General features: G+C 50.0%; 2 protein-coding genes across 2 annotated transcripts in view; one reads left to right on the top strand and one right to left on the bottom strand.

Annotated features, from left to right (window-relative positions):
• The window catches only part of LOC127059474 (uncharacterized), a 60,110-nt gene extending 48,686 nt beyond the window's left edge, over positions 1-11,424 (bottom strand). Inside the window, exons 1-3 of the mRNA XM_050973080.1 lie at positions 11,420-11,424; positions 11,155-11,387; positions 10,672-10,943 (exon numbers count right to left, since the gene is read on the bottom strand). Coding sequence (XP_050829037.1) covers positions 10,672-10,943; positions 11,155-11,387; positions 11,420-11,424 — 510 coding nt within the window. The remainder of the gene's footprint in view (positions 1-10,671; positions 10,944-11,154; positions 11,388-11,419) is intronic.
• A 2,535-nt stretch (positions 11,425-13,959) lies between these two features.
• PROX1 (prospero homeobox 1) overlaps positions 13,960-21,142 on the top strand; it is a 49,617-nt gene continuing 42,434 nt past the window's right edge. The window contains exons 1-2 of the mRNA XM_050973070.1: positions 13,960-14,138; positions 14,350-14,474. The gene's annotated coding sequence lies outside the window, so the exon portion shown is untranslated. The remainder of the gene's footprint in view (positions 14,139-14,349; positions 14,475-21,142) is intronic.

Here is a 21,142-nt window from a genome sequence, read left to right as displayed (position 1 = left end):
ACTAATGAAAAGCAACTGCTGATGGAAGGAAAGAAAAGAAGGTGAGGCTCGGATTGCCTACCCAATGCTCGTAATGGTTATTTTCACTAAAGATAAGAAAGCAGACTTGGATGTGCCATATCACAGAAACGAGCCATTCTTCCCTATCTACAATTTTGACAGTTATCTATGGAAAATGCAGACTTAAAAAACTCTTAAGAATAATTATTAGAATTCATAGCCAAAATAACATACATCAGCCTTGATTAGTTCCACGAAAAAGCAGCCTTAAATTGATAGTTTAAAAACAGGAAAATTAGCGGTATGATTAAGAATGAATGGCTAATAAAAAGAATTTTGCTAAAACAGATTAAGGTTCAGATCAAGGTCACAAAAGGAACTGATTGAGGAAAACTGTCATTTTTGCTAGGACTCAGAAGCTGTTTTAGCAACGCTGCTTCCTCTGAATCACAATCTTGTAATGAGAAATTACACTGCTGGGGTTAATAAAGACTTTGCTTGTCACGTTAGTTTCCCCAAAATTTAATTTAAAACATTGTACTCAAAGAAAAAGAAAAATTCCTTGTGTGCAAGTAGACAGAAAGAAATATAACTAAGCTAAGTAACCTCTATTGAAATGCACAGTGAATTTGTGCCATGGTTCCAATTCTCATGTTTGTTGTAAATTCTCTCCAGTAAAAAAAAAAAAAAACAAACAAAAAACCTGCAAGTGGCCCAAAGCCCTGTTTGTCTCCCTGTTTCTTCCAAAATAAACAACTTCTGCTCACCACAGCCCCCCACTAGCGGAGTTGATGCAGGGAAGTGATTCCTAACAGGGTCTGAGATTTGCCTTTCTGCCAGCTTCTCCACTTCTTGGCTGTGAACAACATCCAGGAGGGTCTGTCTCTGCCCCCTTTGTGTCCTGAGCTGTGCAAAGGCCTTAGATCCATAGGTACGGTCTGAAATTCGGCATTCCCAAGTAAAAGATTTACAGGGAGACTTTAGCCAGGCAAAGCCCATCTTCCTGTGTGCAGGCACCAGCGCTCCTGTGCTGTGAACTGGATAGTGCCTAGAAGATATGGGCACAGCTAACCTCAGGAATTTCAGACCAGGACTAACCTTTTGCATGCAATTCCCTTCTGAAAATAACCCTATTCCCTTGTCATGCCACTTGCAAGGAGCTGGTGATTGCCAACGGTGCCAAAGAGCCAATGTGTGAGCGCTACCATTGCCTCACTTTTCACCTGCTCCCGATGGTGCTTAAGACAAACAGGGAGACACCACGAGCATTCCAAGGGTTGTCCTTCACCTTGGGCTCCCAGTCCCAGGAGACCTGGGTGCTGCCAAGCTGCATGGCAGCACTGCAGAGCAGGTTCCTTTGGAGTGTGCAATTCCACCCCTGTGCGTGGATCCAGGCTCTGCAGGGAGAACCAGCAGGGCAGCAATGAGAATTTTAGCATCAGTGAAACTGCTCAGCAACATCCTCTGCTTCATGGGTGCAACGCTCCAGTGGAACAAGTAAATCCTCATGTCTATAAATTGGCAGTTTCAGGGGGCTGGGATTTTTACTCTTTGGGGCTTTTTTTCCCTCCTGGGCTAGTGCTTTGCACGAGAGGAGCTGGCACGTCTGGCCCATGATGGGAGGTGTCACAGCCCTCCTGAGCGTGGGGCTGCTGCTCAGTGGCATAAGCTGTTGTTGTCATTGTCATTATCACCAGGCCTGATCGGGGTCAGCAAGCCAACGTGAGAGCTGTTGTATAACCCTGCAATAAAAAGACAGTCCTTGTCCCAGAACACACTCGGGCTGGTTTTCTGACAAGCTGTAACAGGTTCTGCAGAGGCACCTTTACTGTTGCTAAATAAAGAACTTCTGTCTTGCAGAGCCTAAACCCATTGCTGAAAGATTGAAAGGAAAATGAACTAATAGGACAAAGGGGCTGTGTACAGGGTTTTTTAAATGTTTGTTTGTTTTGATCTTAGTTGCAAGTAATTCACATGGGGTGAAGTGCACGGACATGCAGAAGAAAATAAGTACTCAGTTTTAGAAAGGACAACTGCTTCAAACCAAACTGAACACAAAAAATCAGAATCATCCAGATAAGATTACTGTGCCAGAAATCACATTTTTATTAGTACATAAAACACATGTCACTTGACAGTGAGTATCTGCAACATGGAGTGAAATAACCCTCCAGCAGCGAAGTCAATATTTAAATCAATATCTCTGGTAAGGAAAATATCTTACTCATTGATATAGATTGGATTTTTTTTTTCCTTATGAACCTCTCAGGAGGTAAACAGCGTATTTCTGTTGTAAAAGCAACTAAACAGTATTGCCAAACAGGTCCAATCTTTCCTAGAATTCAATAGCACAGCCCTCTGAAATTATTAATGTTGTTATTAATGCCATTTGACCTTTATGTCAGGGATGTATTTCCTTTTCATAAAAAGGCACCTACATTATTTTGGGCCTGCTGTGCTGCATGTAAACACAGTAACTTCAGTGGGAGCTTAGGGCACTGTGGGATGATTTTTACATTATGTAGGTACCTAATGATTCAGCTACTCAAGGCTAAAATCCATAAAAGATGTTAGTGCCTTTACGTTAATTGCTGCAACAGCCTCCATCCACTCCGGCAGAGCTGTGCAGCATTTCAGAAAGGCTCACAGACTGTCGGGACCACAAACAGGCTCAGAGCATCATCACCTGGGCAAAGGGACTCCCAGGCCCTCCTCCCTGGGCCTGTGCTGCGCTCTGCATTGGCAGAACCATCAGAGATGGTAAAATACTCAGTCCTGGAAGCAGTGTGTTGTTCCCTTCTAGATTCCTGTTTTAATCACCTTTTTCACAAAGTCAGGCTTATTTGTTTTTTCTCCTTTTGATTCTGTGATTCTTTGGTCCCTTTCTGTCACTGGAAATCAATCAAACAAACAAACAAAAAAAACAGCACAGGAAGCGTAGGAATGATCCTGTCCCACAGACTGGTGGCAACAGACTTTTTTAGAGAGAAGAGAGCTGTGACTTTGCACATCTTTGGAACGAGGCAAGTGTTAAATTGCAGATTTCCCACCTCTAGGGGAGACACCCTAACTGGGGGCTTTCCTGTGGAAGGCGGGGAGCTGACACCACCATGAGGACACCTTGCAAAGGAAGCAGGGCTGGGAGAGGTTCTGCTGGAGCCCGCGGGTGTGGGGAAAGCGCCTGCTGCCTCCCGAAGGATTCCGAGGTGTCCCCGGGTACCTGCCCGCCGTGGGACTGCTCTGGCGTGGTGCCTCAGCTCTGCTGAGCTGGATGATCCACAGGGACAGTTTTGGATATGGACTGCTCTAGGCTCCTAAAACCACTGGCTTGTTCAGGACCTTACAGAACCACCCTGGCACCTCGGTTCCATTAAGATTAATAGTATAGTTTTTGCAAATATTTTGAAAGGCCATTAGACGCCTCTCTGCCCCTGAAAAAGTTGTCCTTTAATGCCTTGCCAGAATGAGTCCTTAGAGGTGACAGATTGGATGAAATCTTCAGATAATGGGAATAACTATTGGAAAAGAATTCTTCAAAAGGTTCCAAAAAGCTGTTCCTATATAATATAAAAGCCAAATTAATTCAGATCACAAAAAAAAAAATCTTTCCCCCAGGTTATAATCTCTCTACAGAAATATCTTCCTCTTTCTTAAAAACCTCAACCAATCAATAGAATGTAAGTCTATAAAACTAAATTACATTCCCAGCTTTGATTATTCAACAGGATAGGGTAGAGTTTGAAACCATCAAATATGCTTCCTTTTCTCCTGCTCAATGGTTTTAAACTTCTTAAGACTTTTAATGCAAGTATCAGGACAGGACAGCACAAAGTATGTTTTAAATGTGCTCTTAAAATCTCCACATGGAGGTTGCTGAAAGAGTTCAGATCTTTGAACCTCGGTGGGGTGGTGCTGGCTAAGATCTGTCCCTCTCTGGCAGTTCTTCCATCCAATATGATTGATAGAAAGAAAGCTGCATTAGTTTTTACATTATTAGTTTTTGTATGAGGCAACAGAGTGCATCCCCCAAGGTCTTCACTCAAAAAGAACAAGCTGGAAAGCTTCCCAAATTTTGTTTTTAAACTTTTGTCCAGACTTGCTTTGGCCCCCACTGCAGGTAAGGCATGCTTTGGTCAAAAGAGAAGGAAAGCTATTCAGTGAGGTAAGGAGTGACCGATTTAACCAAACCCATACTGAGAATAAACCCTGTCAGAGGAAGGAATCAGAGCTGAAGCTAAAACCAGCCTCCATCTCGCAGCCCTTCCTGTAATACAGCATGAATCAGAGCTTGCATCTGCCAGAGTTTGCACTGGAGCTCTCAACAGACTCGGCTGCTACACCTCCTGGAGGTGCAACTGCGTGTGACACCAGGAGAACTGGATGCTGACTGAGAGCAAAGGACTCAGCAGACTGAGGAGTTTCTGACTCAGGAGGGGCAGCTCCTGCCTTGGCAGGGCTGATGTGACAAATGATCACTGCTCCCAGAGTCTGCTGCTTGCTGTGAATTCAGAACCAAGGAAATTCCCATCCCAGCAGCATCGATCCAGCAGTGTGCACAAACGTGGGGCTGGAGACCAGCTGATGTGAGCTGGGATGGCTCTGCTGGCTCTGAAGGACATCTGACACTCACTTTTAACTTCTGATTGGAGAATTAAGAGGAAGAGTGGGATGACATACCCATGGCACAACTAGTTCAGAGAGGGATGAAAGGGATGAAAGAAAACAATAATTCCTCTATTGGCACAGAAGGATTATTGCAGGAATCTGAGAGAGAAGCATAGAAATGGAATTTTGCAATGTTTCTGGAAATGCATGGCATTTCTCATGGGAAGTGTTGCTGGACCCAGGTATCCAGGGCCACATGGGGATGGAAGTGAAACAAAGTTACAGCTGGGTGGCAGATGCTTGGATGAGAATTTCCTCATGGGATAAAGTGGTTGGAAGGTTTTCCCTTTTAACCTTTGTACCAACCCAGTGGAAAGAGCAGGTGGGGTGAGACCAAGGCCCTGAGTGAGAAACACATCACAGTGATCTACACTGGAGGCAGCCTATGGAACTCTGATCCATCCTTTCTAAGGGACCTGCAGCGTATTAGGAGGGCTCCACACAATTTCTGTGAGTTCAGACCTACAGCCTCATTTACATCAGGGTGCTCCAAAAGGGCTGACAGCCAGGAAGCCCTGATGAATCAGTGATAGCTCTCTGATTTAGCACTGACCTGCAAGGTTGAGCCTGGGAGGGCACAAACAGTTAGTCTTAAAAGCAACCTGGCGGGAATGGGGTTTGGGAACGATTCACCAAATTTACACAGTGGTGTTTAAACTGAGTAGGACATTAGTTGATACTCAGTGGGCAAACTTAATGGCCATCACTCCATCAGCCTTTTCCCATGAAAAACCTGCACCCTAGGTGCTACCAAGTGCTAATTTGTTAAGAAAGCCTTAATTGAGTGACAGTTAATTATTGACAGATTTGAACTACTTTATCTCTCAATCCAAAACCATGCTCTCTGGACCAGTCGGCTGCAAAGCAATGTAACATGCCACAAAGGTAAACATATAAAAATTTGTGGTCCGGGGAGTGCAAGCTGATGATTGCTGAAGGCTTATGGGTTCGCCCTCCCCCATCCGTAAATTTTCTCTACAAGTTTCTCTCGGAAGAGCCGGATGTAATACCCCTTGGTGGAGCACAGCCCACGGCAGGTGGTGTGCCCGTCTTAACGAGGCCCACGTGCACCTGGGCCGGGGAGTTGGTGAGTACACAGAAGGAGCACCATGTCCAACTTGGGGGGCGTGGCGGAATAAGGCAGGGGTCCAGGTGTTGGGAAGAAAGCAAGGGCGAGCCGCGACACCGAGAACAAAGGAAGACTGCCGCTAGTACAACAGGCTATGGCCTGGGCGGATTAGCGGCACTAGTGTACACCGGGAGGGATTTGTGACAGGGGGGGGGGGTCCAGGGGACGCAACAAGCAAAGCCGGGCCGGGGGGGGGGAGGGCCCGGAAGAGGAAGGGGGGGAGGAGAAGAAAAAAAAAGCCCGCCGCGCCGCGACGCGCCGCGCACACGACACCGCGCACGCGACGCCCGCTCCCGACACCGGCGCGCCGCTCCGAGCCGACGACTGCGACAAGAAAGAAAGCGCCGCAGGCACGCGGGCGCGCCCCGCGGCCGCGCCGCGACACCGCACGCCGCGCCGCGAAGGCAGAAGCGCAAGGGAGACAGACACGCCCGAGAGCGCGCAAAGCGCAGACGCCGCGCCGCGCGGCGAACCGACACCGCCAGTCATCGCACGCCAGATAGCAGACAGCGACAGACGGCACGAGCAGAGCCGAGAACGGAAGAATTCTCCCCGCGCACGCGCGCATCCTCTCGCCTGCTCCATTACCTACCTCCCACGCCGCTGCGCTTGCCTTACCGCCGGTGCAAGAGAGAAGTACGATAAAGATCGTCACAGCACAGAGTCACTATAGAGATAACGAACTCCTCAGCGATGTTTTGGCGTAAATCATTGGACACCTGCTTTTTGAAATGAAATGGACTAAGGATAATAATTGTCCACCCTTATTAAAGTTCTATTTGTGTTCTTGTCCTGGACAGGAAACACCAACAAAACTACTAGACTAGAGAAAACAACTGACTTAGAAAGGTAAGAGAATAACAAAAGATGAACGAAAGTACCAATGACAGAAAAGAAAAGAAAAGAAAAGACAGAAAAGAAAAAGAAAATAAAAGTGAAATGAACAGAAAAGAAAAGGAAAAGAAAAAGAAAAGAAAAAAAAAATAAAAGAAAATAGAAGAAAAGGAAAATGAAAAAAAAGAAAAGAAAATAAAAGAAAAGAAAAGAAAAGAAAAGTAAAAGTAAAAAGTGAAAAAGAAAAGAAATTTAAAAGAAAAGAGAAAAAATACAAAGAAAGACATGAAAGAGTTAAAGAAGGAGGGGGAGATGGAAGAAAAAATAATATATTACGAAGCAGCAGTGTTAACACAGCATATCACAGTCATTCACTGCAATATGTCTAAGCATTCATAATGTTTTATGCATCCTAAAATGCCATGTACAAGGGATATGGCATCCCACTGAGGTTAATGAATGAATGAGTTGCCCTTGAAGGTTAATTTGCACAAATAAAAGGTCAAGGGACATCTTCAAAACAAAATATTGATTAAAGCAAGTTAAATGTTTTGACTTGAAGGAGACATGAAGGATTAAAAAGCAAAATAAAGCAGTATGGATAAGAAAGGAACAGGAAAGAAAAAAAATCACCCCCAGACACAAAGGAAATGGTAGAAAACATATCTGAATCAGCTAGTCATCTGCTAACAAGCTGTAAAGATTTCCAATGACAAGTTGTCACATTAGTTTAGTGAAACTGAAGCAGCACTTATCCCTTTTCCTGTGCTTAATCTCTCAGCGAGCTGCACAGAAACATGCTACCATGTTTAATAGGATTAGTTTAGTTCACTTTCTCCTCTCTGGAGGTTGTGACTTTTTTTAAAATTATTTTATTTTTTAACAATTCTATTTCCTTCAATACTGGTTTCTTGAATTAAATTTCACTGTGCTGAATCACCCAGGCTGTATTCATTCTCCAGGTTCAAGGCATTTTCTTCCAAAGGTTTCCCTTTTGAAACGAGGAGCCAGGCAAAGGAAAGCAAGGGAAGGCTCTAAATTCAGCAATTACACACATCAGGCACATGGTTCTCTTTCTCACCCAGACTGATGATGCTTTGTTGATATAAGTACAGTTATTTTTAATTTACATCAGCAGAAGAGCAGAATCAGGCCTTTGTGGTTGTGGGGTGTTCTTTTTATGCCCAAGAATACTTGGGCCTTTCCCACCCCTGAAAAAAAAAAAAAAAGACAATAAAAAAGAAAATAAAAAAGAAAGCCTGACATGTATTCGTAGCCCTGTTGCCTCATTTAGTTGGAACAGACACAGCAAGGAAAATGATCAAAGAAAAGGCAGTTTCAACAATATACCCCTGTCACTTCCAATTTTGCTGTCAGACTCCAAAGGGGCAGAGGAATCACTCATGGTCACGGGCACACTGCAAAAGTTTTCCAAGTTTCTTGCATCTGTTTGTTTTTTTCCTTAAAAAATGGAATGCAAGCACAGAAAGCCGTCAACTTGCAGCAAAACTTTTCAGAGGCACCAAAATTTGGAGGATTTTTGTTTTGAACACAGAACTGACAACCCTCATATCTGGAGGACAGGTGGTATTTTGACCTGAAGTTTGTGACATACACCAAGCGTTAAGCAGAGCAGACGAGAACCCACAAACCTGAGCACACCCAGGCTTTGCATCCAAACGTCGTGAACATTGCTTACTTTGCATTTGGATTCAAAACACAGTAATTTAGAAAATAAACAGTGTAACTGCCTCATAACCTAGAAATGGCTAAGAAGAGGACTAGTGTCTACCTTACAGCCTATTAATTACTAGGAAAATGACCCAGGACTTGTACAGGAGCTCGCAGACAGACTGGAATCTATGACAGGTTGCAAGCAGGGACCACAGTTGCAGGTGTTCAGGGGACTGGGGCCAGTGAGGTATAGAAACAGCCACACAACCACACACACCAGCCAGAGGCTGCCCTGCCACACTGCCCAAGCCACCAGGTCCCAGAGAAGGCACCAGGGATGGCTTTGCTTCCTACGAATCCTGAACATGAGCTGCTGGCATGGACCCCTTCTAAGGGATTAAATTCTTGAGGGGAAAAAAGCTTTTCCTCCAACTCTAAGATTTGGGTAGTGGGTGGGGGATTACTTTTAATGCTGAGCTTTGAATCATCAGCTTGCATTCCTTAAGAGGCTGTCTGCCTATCCTCCAGGATTGAGCGGGTCGGAGCACTCAGTGCCCCAGATGGTGGGGGAGCGGGACGTGTGAATTTCACTCCAGTCGCGCTTCCTGGTGTGGCAGATCGTAGGGCCCGTGGGTTTGGACTTGGAAAAGTTGCAAGACACAGGCTGGAGGAAGGTAACCTGCAAGCAGCTACGGAAAGGAGGCAGCTGGGCTGGAGAATAGGTGGAAGCCTGCGCACACGCCTGGGGCCAGACTGGCTGCCACTGCTCTGCCATTTGACCCTGGGGACATCGCTTCACTCCCAGAGCCTCAGTTTTTCTTTAGGGTAGATTAACAGTAGTTGAAGTTAAGGTGAGACCCGGTGGCGAGAAGCGCAATGTCAGAGGCAGCTATTTACTTATTTGTTTGTATTTGCACGGTTCGGCTTCTTCTCTACGAGTATCTCGGTGTCCTTTAAAACAAAAAACAAACAAACACTACAAAAAGGAAAAAAAAAAAAAAAAAGCAAAGCGTACAAGCGAGACATTCCCCCGCCAAATTTAGCCTATCTCCTCCTGCGTCCAGACACACTTCTGCACCCTTGTCTCGCAGCCCCTGCAGCACTTACAGCTACACCGGGAGGCTGAGTGTGTCAGCCTGGCCAGCCGAGCCCCGAAAAAACACGCGGGACCTGCCCCGGGCCGGCCGTGCCGCCTCTCCGCGCCCGCGGAGCGCAGCGCAGCCCCGGCCGCTCCCCGTCGGGCCGCCCCAGCGCCACCGCTCCCGGCGGCCGAGGGCCCGGTGCCCCTGTTTCGAAAGGTGTCACGTTAAAATAATTCTCGGCAAAGCCGTCCCGGCACTTTCGCGGGCCTGGAGGGCGCCACGGGCACCGGGCACCGATGCGGGGCCGCCCAGCGCTCGGACTGCGGGAGCAAAGCGGCAGCAGCGCAGCGTCCCGGGATGCGCCCCGTTACACCGGGGATTCCTGGTCACTCACAGCGCGGGGCTGGCCAGCGCCGACCCCGGGCCGGGCCTCGGAAGGCGGCACGGCAAAGCAGGGCTTTTGCGACGTCCCCGACCCCGAGAAGCCGCTCTCTGAGTGCCGCGGGGCCGGGGAGCCCCGAGCGGCCGAGCCCCCGCCCGCCTGCCGACTTGCGGGCCCCGACGGGCCGGGCGCCGCTGCCGCTGCCGAAGGTTTCGCCTCGCTCGGGTACCGGGCTCTAGGGCGAGTGCGGCCGGCACCGACAGGGACATGTAATTTTTTAACTCGGAGCAGCTCCCCTGCGACAGCTCCGGCAGTCCCTTCAGCCGGTCCCAGGCGATTTCTTAGAGATCGGTTGCGGTGGCTTGTCGCGTTACTCATGCACCCGCGTTAGTGACCCCGCTCCCCGCCGCGGAGGCACCGCGGAGCCGCCCCCCGGCCCGAGGCGGCGGCCAGCCGGGCCCGGCGGCGGGCACAGAGGAGCCGGCTCATGGCACACGCGTTTCACCCCCGCGGGCAGGGTAGGGGCTGGCCCCGGAGGGCGGGTTTGCTGCCCGGGCCGGCTCCCAAACTTTTGGCACAGAGGGCAGCCCTCTCAGCACAGCCTCCTGTCCGCACCCAGGCGTGGGGCCCGGCGCCGCGGCTCCCCTCTATGAGACGGATCTTCACAGTGGAAGCGGGACTAGCTGAGCAGCTGCTCGCCTCAGCGGCGGCATCGGCAGTAGGGCGAGCAGGGGGCGAGGTGCGGCCCGGCCCCTCGCCGCTGGCACAGAGCGCCAAGTTTTGGTGCGCCTGCCCCGGCAGTCCTCGCCTCATCGGGGCTCTCCCCTCCACTCGAGACTCCCTCTCCCACCGCCCCAAGGGGCGGGCGCGGGCGGACGGGCCCGGCGAGGCAGCGCCGTCCTTACCTGTCGCCGAGCGCCCTGCAGCGCTCCGCTGCCGCTCGGCCCTCCGCAGGACTTTATTCCCGCTCCCTGGTGTATCCCCCGCTGTCCGCAAGCCTGAGGCTGTTTCCCCTCGTTCAGCCTCGCCTCCCTGCCGCCAGCGGATGGGCAAACCTCCGCAGCGGCAGGGGCAGGAGTGCGGGTGCTCCCTGTCCCGCGCTGCGGAAAGCCGCGGTCGGGCGGGACAGAGCGCGCCCGACAGGTTACGGTCCGCCCGGACCAGCCGAGATCCACTACTGTGGGGTTTTTTTATCTCCCAATTTTTTTTTACCCCCAAGCTTTCCACCGGAGCCGGCCGGGAGTGGGATGGGATAGGGTTAAGTTGAGCTAAACTTGGGTCGTGCTGCGCAGGGGGCCGGGACCGACAGCAGAGAAGACCCGTGTCTCAGTACCACCGGTTGTTCCACGCGACGCAACCTGATGCTCGATTTCGTGTTTATTTCCTGCCACCCACGTGGAAAATGCCCGCGCGGCTGCTGCTGACAGCCCCGCGACGCGCGGCGGAGCCGCTGCCACTGAGCGGCGGCGACGGACGCCGTGCCGCGGGCTGGGCGGGCGCGGGCCCGTCTCTCCCGAAGTTTGTGACCCGCGTGGGGCGGCAGCGCCCGCAGACGCGCGTTTGCTGCACCGCTCGATGCTTTTCGCGCGAAAGAGGCGCACCCTGGGGCCCCGACACTGCTCTGCGGAATCCTTCTCCCGCGGAAAACTTTACCGCATGGGGCACCGCAGAGCAGCGCCCGCCCACGCGGGGGTGACTCTCTTAAAGTTTGTCACCCACCCCTCTCCACGCGGGGCGGCTGTTGTCCGCCCCTCGCCGGTGCGCGGCAGAGGTGAGCGGGGCGCCCCGTCGGGCCGCTTCTGCCGGCGCTCCCGCCCCGCGTCCGTCCGTCCGTCCGTCCGTCCGTCCGTCCGTCCCCGCCGCAGGTGCGCGGCCGCAGCCACCTTCCCGCGGGGACGGGGCGGGGCGACCCTAACCCCCCCGCGCTCCCCTCTCCTCTCTCCCCGCTCCTGCCAAGTTCTCCCCGTCCCCCCCGTCCGTCCCAAGGAGCCTCCCGATTGGGCGCCGGGCCGGGCCCACGTCACTCCGAGTGTGACGTCTAGTCTTCCTGTTTCCTTCAGCTGTGTCTTAAAGTAAATCTTGTGGCGGTGCGGAGCGCTGCTCGGCTCGGCCAGCCCAGCCCAGCCCAGCCCAGCCCTGCCCCGCGCCGCTCCCGCCGCCCCCGCTCCGCGCCCGCCGCTCCGCTCCGCTCGGCGCCCGCAGCCCCGCGGCCGCTGCCCGCCCGCGCTCCCGCCCGTGCTCGCCCTCCCCCGCGCGATTATCATATTCATCAGCGGCGGGGCTGCCGGCTGGCGCGCGCTGTCCGCGTGTGCGTGTGTGCGTGTGCGGGGCGCGTGTGGTGTGTGTGCATGTGCGTGTGCGTGTCGCCCTTTCTCTCGTTCCACCGGCAAAAAAAAAAAGGCGAGGCTCAGTTTCTCGTCGCCTTTGCACCGAGTAAGTACCCCGCTCCCCCTTCGCGCCCCTTCCGTCCCTCCCCGCTTTCTCGGCCTTTTCAGGTCTTTTGGGTTTTTTTTAATTTTTTTTTTTTTTACCCCCTAAATTCGCACTTGCTTGGGCTGCTCTAAATGGTCCGGGGGAGGGGGCGGTGATGAAATCCCCAGCAAAATATTGATCACCGTTATCAAACCTGTGCTTCTTTTTCAGGGGGCAAAATTGCAGTGACTTTATTAGCTGAGTAGTTTTAATTCCCCGGTAGATAAAGCGGTAGGATTTGTGAGCGGTAAGGAGCCCGATGGAGCGCTCACCCGTAGCCTGCCCAGGCTGAAGAGTAGTGACCTGCTCGTTGTTAGGTGATCCTCCCCCCCTTCCCCTTCGCTCGCTCTCTCGCTGCCACCTTTTGTGGACCGCTCTTTATTTTATTCCGTGGGTTGGAGGGCAGTTTTTGCGGGGACGGAAAGCGCAGCGAGTATTGGCTTCTTGTTGTTGTTCCGAGCTTCTTTCTCTCCCCCGTCCCCGCCGAAGTTCCCCATCCCCGCTTTAAACAACTCCTGCTCCGCTCCTCCGAGCCTCCTCTTTGTCCTGTTTATTATAGCTGCCTTGCTTTTTGTCTCTTCCATTTGCCTGTCATTTGCATGTCGCTACGTCTCCTTTTTAACCCAGCCGGGAAGGACAGGACTCTTATTCTTACTCTTACTCTTACCCTTGCAATTACTTTTTCATTTCCAAGCGTGGGACGAGCCGCGAATGGTGGAAATGTATAGAAAATGGGATTTGAGTGGTAGGTAGCGAGCACATGAGAAGAGATCAAATGCAAGTCGCGGGATAAGAGCCTTGATCTGGGAAAAGATTAGGATTATTGGTACTTTCTATTTGTTTGCTTGTTGTTTGTTGATTTTTTTTCCTCCGGGGGGATTTAATTTAATTCTTTCTTAGCGGTTGATGGAGATCTTTCTTGGCTTTTTCGATTTTCTGTTTAGCGGCTGAGTGACCCGGCCTCACTTTGCCATGTGTTTGCACGGAGTTAAAGCGCAGGAGGGAGCGGTGTTGGGGGGCGTGGGGCCTGCGCGGAGAGGCGCGCAGGGCAGCGCCGGGGGGGGCGCGGCCCGGGCTGGGGGGCGCCGAGATCGCGGGGGCTCGACAGGAACGGGCGGCCCGACGGGCTCCGGCCACAGCTCCCCGGCACCGGGCACTCCGCGGGGCTGGAGCGGGGGCCGCCCCGGGGCCCGCGGCTCTTTTCAGAGAAGGAGAAAGTGCGCGCGCGGACCCCCGCTGGTCCCTGCGCGGTGTCTGGTGGGGCAGGGCAGCGCCGCGGGCCGGGGCAGGTGCGCGGGGCGCGGGCAGGTGCGGGGCGCTGCGGGCAGGTGCGCGCCGGGGGAGACGGCTGCGGAGCGGGGCTGGGGAGTCCCTGTGCCGGGAGAGCGGGGCGGCGGGGTCAGCAGCGGGAAGCGGCGCGGGATCAGTGTTCGCGGGCGTGCGGCGGGGGCCCGGGAGGCGCGGCCGAGGCGGGATGAGCTCCCCGAGAGGGCCATCGTCGCGTCCTGTTTGGGTTTGTGCCCCTTGTTTTTTTTTTTTTTTTTTTTGTGGTTGTGCCCCCGGCCCTTGCGGAAGAGCAGGTGCCCAGCCCAGCCCAGCCCAGCCCTGCCCCGCGCCGCTCCCGCCGCCCCCGCTCCGCGCCCGCCGCTCCGCTCCGCTCGGCGCCCGCAGCCCCGCGGCCGCTGCCCGCCCGCGCTCCCGCCCGTGCTCGCCCTCCCCCGCGCGATTATCATATTCATCAGCGGCGGGGCTGCCGGCTGCGCGCGCGTGTCCGCGTGTGCGTGTGTGCGTGTGCGGGGCGCGTGTGGTGTGTGTGCATGTGCGTGTGCGTGTCGCCCTTTCTCTCGTTCCACCGGCAAAAAAAAAAAGGCGAGGCTCAGTTTCGTCGCCTTTGCACCGAGTAAGTACCCGCTCCCCCTTCGCGCCCCTTCCGTCCCTCCCCGCTTTCTCGGCCTTTTCAGGTCTTTTGGGTTTTTTTTATTTTTTTTTTTTTTTACCCCCTAAATTCGCACTTGCTTGGGCTGCTCTAAATGGTCCGGGGGGAGGGGGGCGGTGATGAAATCCCCAGCAAAATATTGATCACCGTTATCAAACCTGTGCTTCTTTTTCAGGGGGCAAAATTGCAGTGACTTTATTAGCTGAGTAGTTTTAATTCCCCGGTAGATAAAGCGGTAAGGATTTGTGAGCGGTAAGGAGCCCGATGGAGCGCTCACCGTAGCCTGCCCAGGGCTGAAGAGTAAGTGACCTGCTCGTTGTTAGGTGATCCTCCCCCCCTTCCCCTTCGCTCTCTCGCTGCCACCTTTTGTGGACCGCTCTTTATTTTATTCCGTGGGTTGGAGGGCAGTTTTGCGGGGACGGAAAGCGCAGCGAGTATTTGGCTTCTTGTTGTTGTTCCGAGCTTCTTTCTCCCCCCGTCCCCGCCGAAGTTCCCCATCCCCGCTTTAAACTCCTGCTCCGCTCCTCCGAGCCTCCTCTTTGTCCTGTTTATTATAGCTGCCTTGCTTTTTGTCTCTTCCAATTTGCCTGTCATTTGCATGTCGCTACTTCTCCTTTTTAACCCAAGCCGGGAAGGACAGGGACTTCTTATTCTTACTCTTCTTACCCTTGCAATTACTTTTTCATTTCCAAGCGTGGGACGAGCCGCGAATGGTGGAAATGTATAGAAAATGGGATTTGAGTGGTAGGTAGCGAGCACATGAGAAGAGATCAAATGCAAGTCGCGGGATAAGAGCCTTGATCTGGGAAAAGATTAGGATTATTGGTACTTTCTATTTGTTTGCTTGTTGTTTGTTGATTTTTTTTCCTCCGGGGGGGATTTAATTCTTTCTTAGCGGTTGATGGAGATCTTTCTTGGCTTTTTCGATTTTCTGTTTAGCGGCTGAGTGACCCGGCTCACTTTGCCATGTGTTTGCACGGAGTTAAAGCGCAGGAGGGAGCGGTGTTGGGGGGCGTGGGGCCTGCGCGGAGAGGGCGCGCAGGGCAGCGCCGGGGGGGGCGCGGCCCGGGCTGGGGGGGCGCCGAGATCGCGGGGCTCGACAGGAACGGGCGGCCCGACGGGCTCCGGGCCACAGCTCCCCGGCACCGGGCACTCCGCGGGGGCGGAGCGGGGCCGCCCCGGGGCCCGCGGCTCTTTTCAGAGAAGGAGAAAGTTGCGCGGACCCCCGCGGTCCCTGCGCGGTGTCTGGTGGGGCAGGGCAGCGCCGCGGGCCGGGGCAGGTGCGCGGGGCGCGGGCAGGTGCGGGGCGCTGCGGGCAGGTGCGCGCCGGGGGAGACGGCTGCGGAGCGGGGCTGGGGAGTCCCTGTGCCGGGAGAGCCGGGGCGGCGGGGTCAGCAGCGGGAAGCGGCGCGGGATCAGTGTTCGCGGGCGGTGCGGGGGGCCCGGGAGGCGCGGCCGAGGCGGGATGGAGCTCCCCGAGAGGCCAGCGTCGCGTCCTTGTGGTTGTGCCCCGGCTGCGGAAGAGCAGGTACGCGGGATATTAACTTAATGTCTTTGACAAAGTAGGGAATTTCAGTCCGGGCTGACAAGGCACACGGCTGCAGACTAGAGGTGCCCTTGAATGTCGGGCAAAAGTTGCCAGGACGAGTTTTGGAAAGCCGCTAGTTTCCCACAGGTCCCTAGCGCTCAGCAGACCCCGTGGTGTTTCTGGTCTTATGGCGAGTGTCACCCCAAACCCATCATCTGGGTCTGGGGACAGGTGGGGAGCACGTGGAATGCATCCACACATCTGTGGCCATAGCGTGGTGGCAGAAGGTGCTGTGTTGTTGAGTGCCGGACACAGAAACATGTTTGTGTCACCGTGAGGTGTAAAAGCTCAGATTATTTGTCACTTCCATTGCCTGTAGAGGTTTGGCAATATGCAGGATGAATTGTACGTAGTCGTAGATTTGCATGTGGTACATATCCTTTATGTCTTCTTGTCACAGTTTTTCTCTGAGTTGCCACCAATCACTTTAAGTTTACGACCACTGCAAGCTCATTTTGCATTTATTTTATCTGCTTTTCGTCCAGAGTTTACCTCTAGCAGCAATATCATATTCTGTGAAATGTTTATTAATACTCAAGGGTAGACAGAGTATCAACATTTCAGGAGTTGAACTGTGATAAAAAGTACAATGTATATACTTTTCACTAAGAGCTCCCTATTAAATTATTCTGTAAAGTATCCTGCGTTCGCTGAATGGCACTGTCGGTATGTACAGTTAACTTCCTTGCCTGCTGAACTCTGAGGCCTCTCACTTTATATAACTTATCTCTTTTATGATTGCTTGATAAATTGAGATGTTCATAAGAATGGACACATTTTCAAATTGAAAAGTTTAATTTGATTCAGGGCAGAATTGTAAATGCTGCAATTTGTAGTCTCTAAATAGTGTTTTATTCTGACTCAAAGTGCAGCCTAACTGCTAAATTAAGTAATTTAAGAATTGTGATGTAATGACATCACGTAGCATGGAAAAAATAGTATATTGGAAAATTTGGGCTGAATTCAGAGTAGGAATCTTGAGAACCTTGCAGTATTGTCTCTACACAGAGGCCATGTGAATTATTTTGTTCATGATCAGTGAAATAACAAGGACCAAACTGGCTTGAGAGGAGGAAAATATTTTCAGTTTTCTACTTTGAGCAGCTTGATTTCTTTTTCTCATTCAAAAGATCTGTTTCCTCAAGCAGTGCTGAGCACGGCTATGTGATGGAGGGCCCTGCATCTCCCCAGTTTAAAGGCCTGAACTAATGAGATGCCGAATCCCTCCTGTTACTGAGCTCTGTAGTTGATGGGAATTGCGGATGTTTGGCATTCATAGGAATTGCTGAATACCTTGCTCTATTGGGCCCTGGGTATCACCAGGTTCATAAAACAAGGGTTGCTTTTTCCTTTAAGGTTAAAGAGCAAGCAGCATAATTTTGAAGCAAATCAGGCACTGATTTTTGGTGCTGCTTCTTCTTATGGAGAAATCCTTGTAAAGTAGTTTTTTACTGCCCAAATAGTACCTCATCCTTACTGCCTTGTTTCAAATTCCTTGATAGACATCTTGGCTAAGGGATTTGGATAATCTTTTCTCCCAAGAAAAGTTGTGTTAGAACTATACAGAAAGGTAGTACTTTCTCCCAAGAAAGCTTGTGTCAGAGCTGTGCAAAAAGGTAGCACTTTCTCATTAGTGGCTGATGTGATTTTAGCACTGAACAGATATGGTGAACAGATGTCATCTGTTCTTCAAATTTTAGCTGTGGTTTTGTGCATGAAATGCTGTTGACTAGAATAATTTTCATCCTGTGCTTCCTGGCTGATTCTGGCAAAGCCATACCCTGTGTAGTGCGTTAGAGTGTAAGATCTAAGTATTCCTATTAGCAGAAGCATGTTAAATTTCTTGTGTGGTATTGGCATAATGGGCTGACATGAAGCAGGCAGACTCTGGACCAACGAAAGTAGTCGGCTTGTGAAAAGATGGGAACGATTTCAGCTGTATAAACTGATATCTCTTTGAATTCATCCAAGCATATCCATCAAGTTTAGCACTCTTGTGCTGTGTATTTAATGGCTGTTCAGGTTAGGCTAGGGTTCTTCAAAGGGGCTGACGAGGGCGCGTTTGAATTTACATCTCCTTTGCATCCTGTAGGTGTTTGAATTAATCTAGGAGAAAATGATCAACATCTTTCTAGATCAAGATGAGTTAACACAATTGATTACAAAAATTGATTTCTTAATAGTGAGTATGGTTAAATACCTGACATCATACTCATTTTGACAAACCATTCTAGCCAAAGGTTTGGTAACAGCAACTCTTTGAGACTTAGAAATTAATCTGTTTCCATTTTAAATGTCAATGCATATCAAATGGATGCGAAATAAACCCATGTCTGTAGCTGCTGTGCTGTTAAGAGGTTATTCATAGCTACATTGTAATCATATCTCCTTAAACAAAAGATTTGAAAGTAAATTGTAAATGAAATACTACTGCTATATTTTTGGATGGACATAGAAAGCGCTGGGGTCCTTGGTATGATTTTTAATTCCATCGGCGTGGAAAACGTTTGGTTTCTGAGGAAGCCACGTTGTGCGAGTTGAGGCTGGAGATGTGGCCAGTGAATTTAACATAAACTACACCTGGCGTGCGAGGAGTATCAAAAGCAATGCATAAACCAAATTTAACCTTCACAAATTTAAAACTGCAATTTGGAAAGAAATGGTGCTTCTGGAGATTTCTACGTAGATCTTGACAACCAAAGCCTATCTTGCCAGCTCTGTTTTTCTGGAGAACTGGGCAGAGACTTTAGATGTATAAAATAGAGTTTTGAGACAATGTGCAGCCAAAGTACTGGTGACTGTCTAAAGGACACATACTTCCTAATTATTTCTCCCCCTCCCCAAGATTTCCTTATTTATTCAGTTCTAATCTAATCAGTCTTGAAGTCTGCCCGTTGTGGCTGGGATTTTGCATCCCGCTCTACGTGCCATTCCGCTCCCCTTGAGGTGCAAATTGGTTTTGGTCCTCAGAGAATGAAATATTAACTGGCCATTCAATACCCGTTCTGATTTGTCAGGCTAAAGTAGAACTATTTCTCATATTTAAGCCGAAAGGCACGTAAGCCTTAAAGCTGGCAGCCTGGCTGGCTCAGGATAACAGCAGGGCAAATGGGAGATGTTGCTTAATACCCAGGTTAAGTGTGCGATAACTCCGATGCTTTCAGCTTCCATCAAGGGAAGGAGGGGACATGGCTCTGGAGCACCTCCTGCCACGTTTGGGCTGTGGAGCAGCGGCTGGTGCTGGGGCTTGGGGAGGGAAATGGACACTGGGGAGGAAGGATGCATGGCAATGACCTTCCAACCTGGCGCAGGACAGCCTATTTCCTGAGCTGCTGACTCAAGGGTACAGCAAGCCCCCCCCATGTGTGTCCTTGGTTGGGATTGGGCAAGAGAGAGGGAAATCGTGGTCAGGCACCTCGAATTTTCTGGGAAAAGTGCAAAACTTGTAACCTGACATGAGGTTTCTGGTGTGAGTCTGGGAACGTATTGCTGGCTCTCAATCAAGCATAGCTTGACTGCAGAAAAGGAAGGAAAAGCATGAAGGTTTTCAGTGTTGGTGGGTTTTGTTTGTGGTTTGTTTTCTTTTCCTATTGGCAAGTATTATCTTTATGGTAGATGCCCTCAGAGTATCTTAGGTGAAATAAGCAGGAGCTCTTTCAGTTGTCTTCCAATTAGTTTAGATCTCTTTCAAATGAACACCACTGGACTGAAAGGTCAAACTCAGCCCTGGCTTATTCTGTGCCAGTGCCTTGGCCAGTTCTTTACAAAAACAGCCTTTCTGATATTCCTCAGGTTTTGGGGTTTTTTGGGTGATGGTCTAATTGTAAGGCCTGATTCTGCCCCCAGAAAAGCTCCATTTGCATCAGCTGGGAAAAAGCAGGAGACAGTCTTTTACACACTGCCAAGCATGGCCTGACCCTATCCCGCACATAACAGGATTTTGGTATCCCTGGACTCCAGGGGCGTTGCTTGGAGGGTGGGATGCTCCTTGGTGACCAGGTGGCAGAATTGGGCCCTTGCAACAGAAATCGTTGTTATTTTATTATTTTCATCATGAGGTAACCAAACTTAATTCGCTTAATGTACTTTTTGATAAGAAAACATCTCTGAAGACAGTGACCTGGTTATAGGTCAAGGTGTTTGGATTTTGCATTAATTAATTTTATTTTTTGGGTTTAATATATTTTTTATCATTCTTTGCACTCCTGTATGCAAGGAACCAGTAATGTAAACAAACATAATGTCCCTTGCATAGCTCTCTCTGACACCAGATCTCTGAAAATTCTTTTAGTACATCCAGAATACATGAGTACAGGCTGCAAAATAAACATGTTTCTAAGTATTAAAAGCTGGTTTATTTTTTTTCATCCTGGTTGCAAACTAAGCATTGACTACTGTCTTGATTTTGGGATTTTACAGATTATTTCATGCTGAAATTATGCCTATTTGCATGGATAGTCATTCTTTAAAACTAGCCACAGATGCAGTCCTAGGGAGCACGTAGATGTTTTTACAGGTGAACCGAAAGAGATGGGAGCAATTCCAAAAAGTCTGCATGCTGCCTTTGGCAATATACCCTGTTATTGTGAAGACTGTGCTCTGTTAAGCAAATGTAAAGTTTAATATTAGATAAGCGTTGCATGAAAAATATTTTAATTTTCCTCAGTGTTAAATTTTAAGAAAGAGGAAACAGTGTCTAATGCTTTATGCGCAATGTGAGTTTAGCATCACTAGTTAATAAGTCACAAATTATGTCAAGAGCCTTTTACAAAATGCAAGGAAGTGTGTTATCTTTTTATGCTGTGTTCCTGGGAAACAATGAGAGTTCATATAAAGAGAAGGTATCTTCCTTTCTCACGCAGCTGATTGATGTTATTTCTTTCATCTTTCCATATTTTTTCTCATCTTTTCTGCATGTCACAGGAAATAAGAGTCTGTGTATTCAAAATGCTCCACGTAAGAAGGGCTTCACTGGGCATTTGAGATATTGTTCTTGGAGATTTTTCTAAAGCACAGAGATGTGACACTGAACATGCCTCATTTCTGCTATGTAAAAAATTTAACATCATGTATTTTAGTGTATGAAATACAGAATCTTCAGCCTTTGGTAGCAGGGCTTGCTTTGAGAATGTAAGTTGTGAAAAGGGAAGGAATGTATGGGGAATTTAAAACACGGTTGTGGCTCGTCAGTGGTACGTACGAGCCTGTGCTAACGAACTACATTTTGGCCTTTATTTGATCACATCTCTGTAAATAGTATAATACTGGTCATAAAATATTTTAATGCATTTTTGCTTTGCTGAATAAATGTTTCCCTAATGATTTAAGAGAGGGGATATTTTTCCCAAATGTAAGCCTGAATGATTTTTTTTTCCCCAGT

This window comes from Serinus canaria, chromosome 3, assembly GCF_022539315.1.
Source record: "Serinus canaria isolate serCan28SL12 chromosome 3, serCan2020, whole genome shotgun sequence".
Classification (NCBI taxonomy): domain Eukaryota; kingdom Metazoa; phylum Chordata; class Aves; order Passeriformes; family Fringillidae; genus Serinus; species Serinus canaria.
Note: the sequence above shows the minus strand (reverse complement) of the source record. Positions and strands in the feature narration are given on the sequence as shown.